The sequence below is a fragment of the Morone saxatilis genome, unplaced genomic scaffold (genome assembly GCF_004916995.1).
Source record: "Morone saxatilis isolate NCDOM2014 unplaced genomic scaffold, NCSU_SB_2.0 Contig8, whole genome shotgun sequence".
NCBI classification, from domain to species: domain Eukaryota; kingdom Metazoa; phylum Chordata; class Actinopteri; family Moronidae; genus Morone; species Morone saxatilis.
The window spans coordinates 25,194,745-25,199,998 of record NW_023340257.1 but is presented as its reverse complement, the minus strand read 5'-3'; the positions used below and the strand labels follow the sequence as shown (position 1 = coordinate 25,199,998).

At 42.1% G+C, this 5,254-nt stretch overlaps 1 protein-coding gene across 1 annotated transcript in view; it reads right to left on the bottom strand.

Moving 5' to 3' along the window:
- Positions 1-5,254, bottom strand: part of LOC118341390 (alpha-actinin-4-like) — a 56,832-nt gene that overhangs the window by 14,380 nt on the left and 37,198 nt on the right. The window contains exons 4-8 of the mRNA XM_035679637.1: positions 4,626-4,712; positions 3,592-3,679; positions 2,643-2,721; positions 2,332-2,413; positions 845-930 (exon numbers count right to left, since the gene is read on the bottom strand). Coding sequence (XP_035535530.1) covers positions 845-930; positions 2,332-2,413; positions 2,643-2,721; positions 3,592-3,679; positions 4,626-4,712 — 422 coding nt within the window. The remainder of the gene's footprint in view (positions 1-844; positions 931-2,331; positions 2,414-2,642; positions 2,722-3,591; positions 3,680-4,625; positions 4,713-5,254) is intronic.

Below are 5,254 nucleotides of genomic sequence, written 5' to 3'. Positions count from 1 at the left end.
ACACACACACACACACAGCTGTCTATTTGTCTCACACACACGATCAACAACACTAATACACACTCCCCTCTCCTGAGACTGCAGAGGAACACAAACAAGTTCTGAACAGGCCAGAAAATTAATTAGAGGAAGAGGAGCAAAAACAAGAGACGCATCGACTGGCTTCCTGTCAGAGGCCTACAGGGAGAGCAGAGGGGTGAGGAGAGGGGAGGAGGTGAAGGAGAGACTGAAGGACAGAGATGGGTGGGTGGAATAAACACAGGAGGAGGAGTGGAGGAGAGAAAATTCAGCTCATAGAATCAGTAACAGGCTGCACATGGCCAGAGTTCGTTTTCTTTAGAAAAGATCCTCTGAAATGGACTGTAACCTACAAACTACCCTAAACTACCCTACAATCTGCATCGGCACACTACACACACTGCTTTCACCTGAGCTATAAAAGACGATCTGCAAGTCCAGCTGCAGAAAACATAGATGTCCCGAGGATGTACAGACACCGTCGTTCACACTGATTTAATCACTGAGTAACATCTAAAACGTTTTATGAATAACCCAATTGTTCTAAGACGGCATTACCAAGAAGCTCAGCTGCAGTCTACAGACTCATCCCAAAACCACAGCGGGCAGAATATTTCCTGCTTTCACCAACACAGTTACATTCCCTCTACTGTGTCTCCGTATGTGTGTGTGTGTGTTTGTGTCCCAACAAATCCAGTGTCCTCGCTGTGTCCCGAGGGGTTTAGCAGCGCTGTCGAGAGAGTGAGGCCATGCTGGACAGGAAGCAGCACCTTGTTAGTAATGGGGGGGTTAAAGGTGAAGGTCGGGGGGGGGGGTCAGAGGGTACCTTCTGTGCTCCAGAGAAGGCATGGTAGAAACTGGACACATAAGTCATTATGGCTTTCTCATCTGGACGAGCAGTGTTCACAATGTCTATATGGAGGGTGGGGAAGACCGTGGTTATGAGGACACACACACAGGCATACAGGCATGACAGAGGACACGTAATTACAGACAACACGAACATACATATTAAACAGGCTGGCAAAACAGAGACACACATTCAACAAGCTGCTGTAGCTGTTAACAGCCAGACAGGACGATCAAAACGGGATTCACAGGCAAACAGAACGGGTACAAATACAACGGACGGACACAGAAATAACATCACAGCACATACAAGGGTCAGACCTATACAGCAGTTCACTACAGACTGCCAGTAAACATTTAACTTAAATTGGAAAACTGAAGTTTGTGTGTGTATATTACTATTCTTCTTTGTTATTTGGGAAACTAAAAATCTAAATATCAGCCTCAGCTCTCAGTGCTCATATTGGTCGACCCTTTCCACATACAGACAGACATTCAGACAGTTACATCTGAGCATATGAGGAGACAGAGGAGGAGGAACAATGAACTGAAGGGGAGGGAGGGAGGGAGGGAGGCGCCACCGATCCTCTCATCTGCTGGAACAGCTCATATAACAGGTACAACAGTGGAGATCAGTGGCCACATTCACATGCACATCAACACTGTGACTGTAATGGAAGCGTGGCGATCATTAAATTCAGTTAGGACACGCCGCACTGTACTCTGACCAGGAGCACGGTAACATCAGAGCACAGCTGCAGTCACATGCACAGCAGGTGCTCTGATCTGATTGGCTGTTACAGACATTCAGAACGTATTTACATCTGTGTGGCAAAAAGGATTTAGGTCAGTATGCGGTCGGCTCATCTCGGCCCATCTCGGCCATCAGATTTTAGACTTAAGACATAGACACAGTCACATTGGGACCTGCAAACAAACTGTGTATTAAATAGGGATGTAAAATATCCATACTATTGAGTATTGCAATATTTTGTTTTATGACATTCAGTGTTGTAAGCTGAGGGCTATGATGTTGGTTGTTACATACAAATGCAGATCCCACTGTTTTATATTAGATTACACTATCGCAGTGTATTAAATCGTAAACTGTATCGTCCTATCGTATCGCCAGATTTTTGCCAATACACAGTGCTACTATGGAACAATGTAATTAGCTGTTCCAGTGTGTTTAACCAATATAAATGAGAATAATACAGGGGTTGTAACATTATGAAATAACTCAAGTAGCTCAATCAGACAACTGCCCACGTACATTATGGGTAACAGTCACCCTGCTGTGCACGTAAACACAGCCATTTACTGAAAACAGTGAGTGCAAATATAGTACATTATAGTACATACACAGGACAATGTGATCATAATAGTAATAAAAACAACAATAATAATAATAATGATGATAATAATGATAATGATAATACAGTTTCATTCACAAACACAGCCTACCTTCTGCGTCCAACATCTTGGGGATGTCCAGGTGCTTCTCAGCCACCTCAAAGGCATTGTTCAGGTTGGTCACTGGGTCATCCTAAACAAACAATCACAGCAGAGGACAACAAACGTATTTATTAGAATTAGGTTAGTTTATTTTACTCTATTATTAGCAAGATCCATGTTGAAACTCAACTGCTGGTTTGCATCAAAAAATGCAAAAACTATAAATTAGAACTGAGTTGGAACAGAAAATGTGAAATGTAATGTTTAAGTCTTGCAGTAGTGTAGGTCTAGTGAGTGTGTGTGAGTGTGTGTGTGAGTACCTTTCTGAGGCTGTCGTAATCGATGAGATCCGGTCTGTGTCTGTGGATCAAAGCGTTGAAGGCGAGACCGTCCTTCCAGCTGTTAGACAGAGAGAACAGATGAGTGGAAGGTGGAGGGGGGCTGCCACTGTCATCACCGCCAGTTTAGAAACACCTTTTTTATTGTGACTAATTAAATGTATGAACTACATTGTAGCAGAATAACACACCTCTGAAGTCACTGAACTGAAATTTAGAAGGTCACAATAAGATCACATCAGAAAACTATTGCAAGTGAGAAATGTATTCATCTTCAAGATGGTGACAAAATAATTTCATTCTAGATTAGTTTGCTTTGATCTTAAGGTAAAATGCTGAAAATAAAAAGGGTTTTATATATAACTTGTACTTTGTATGTGCTGTATACATCAGCACAGAGCAGGGAAACATGTTCCAGTTCCAGTCCAACAGGGGGCGACCTTTCTACACAATTATAGCACTTAATTTCAGCAATATTTTATATTCCTAGACAGCACTGAGCTTCCATCCAGCATTAATCAGTATTAGTTCATGGTGACATAAACCACTCATATACCAGCAGATGTGCTCAAACTGCTCCATGACAACCGAGAAGAACCCTGTTTTCTTTTTAATATTGCCCCGTTGTGTCGTCCAGCTCTGATATCACGAAAGTTCCTTGCAAACTACAGCTAACCATAAACACTCTTTACCTCAGGGTTTCACTGGAGAGTTTTACTGTCCCACGAGAACCTAAACGTTCTTTTAGAGGATTTTCCAGCCTCAAGATGGAATTCTGGTGGAAAAGCTGAATATCTATAATTTTCTGATAACCTTTTGATCTTTAAATGTGTCAACAGCTTTCATCCAAGAATAACTCTAATGGCCCTTAAACAACTGAGATCAGTCTAATCTTAAATCGTGTGTGTGTGTGTGTGTGTGTGTGTGTTACCTAATGTGGAAGTTCTGCACATTGACATTCTTGTAGGGAGCGGTCTTCCTCTGGCACCACAAGAGAAGACCCTCCTTCGCAGAGGTCTCTGCAATGAGGAAAATGAAGGAGAAGAAGAGGAGAACAAACAGAGGAAAAAAGAGGAGCAGTAGGAGAGAAAAGAGAAAAGGAGGAGTGTTTTGAAAATTGTGAAGAAATTATCTTCATTACATTCGACCAAGTACACTTTATTCCATTAAGGTACACTGCAGCAGCTGTTTATGAGTGTGCTAAATATGAACCGCTTCAGAACAAGGATGTTTTTGTTTACTGCAGGAGCCGAACAACGTCAGAAAAATATCAGCCACTAATATGGAGAATAGAAAATATATGACTCAATATTCCTTATCGCGCGGGGCCCACACCCACCAGAGTTTATGCAGCACAGACAGTTTTAATTAGCCGCCACAGAGTCGTTAGAGCTCTGAGGAATAATGAGCCAGTCAACTTTTATGGAGCAAAATAAATGCAAACGTCAAAAACATTTCCCAAAGAGGAAGTGCTGAAGTGTAGAAATCTATCGGTGTTTGAGTTGTGTATTATATCTGTGTATCTGTATATTGTCATTGTAATGTCTGTTTCCTGCCTATAGACTAATGGTGTAAATTAGCATTGTTTGCATATTTTCATTACCTGGTTTCTTGCTTAAGCAGGTAATAATAATCATAATAAAAGCAGGTGTAACGCTGTTCATAGCACCGCTAGAGTAGTTTCACATCATCCTCAGTCTTAGTGAGCAGTCATGCAGACCAGACCCGTTTTATCTTGTCTGGATCCCACCACTACTCACTGCCCTGTGTGTGTGTCTCTAGCCTGTTACTTCCACTCTAGTTCCCACAATGCATCCTCAGCTTGCACATCTGCGTGTGCGTGCAAGCACCAAAGATTCCTGCAGGTCTGAGCTAATTACGCCGAGCCGTCGCAGTGGCACTTCTCTGCCAAGCTGCTGCTGATCTTGACTGTGTTTATGCAAATGAAAGCGCAGGAAGCTGTACCTTCTACAGAGATGTCCTGGATGGCGAAACGGAGGATGATGGTCCAGATCATACCCAGGGTCATCTTGGCGTTTCCATCCACGATTTCTGCAGAAAAAAAAAAAAAAAACCTCAATCAAGATTCGCTCTGGACCATAAATCTTGTTTTTACAATCTTACATCTGCTCTTCTATCTAATAATGCCAACACACCCACACACAACTGCACTTAATGTCCCACAGCTGCCAAATCTCCAGTTTTACCCTGGAAGTGTGACACTTTAACAATGATTTCTTTCAGAAAATAAATTCGATCTTGGTAGATATAAAATGCAGTCAGATGGTTCCTGAAACACAATTGTTCTGTCCACTGTAAGAGACCCTTATTGGTGTTTCATCATTTGAAATAGGCATATTACGTTCCAGCCAACACATGAAAGCAGTGTTGGCTTGCCCTGTGAAGGTGTGTGCAGTGAAAACAGTATTCATTTTATTTCTAACTTCATCTAAAGACATGAACAGATTCATCCGGCACTGGCACACATATACAGGCTGGAACATCGAAACTTGAGTTTTCAAAAACCATTATCTCTCTTTTCCCACCAGGATCCACATATGTTTGGCAGGTTAATGAACAGACACAGAACAGGA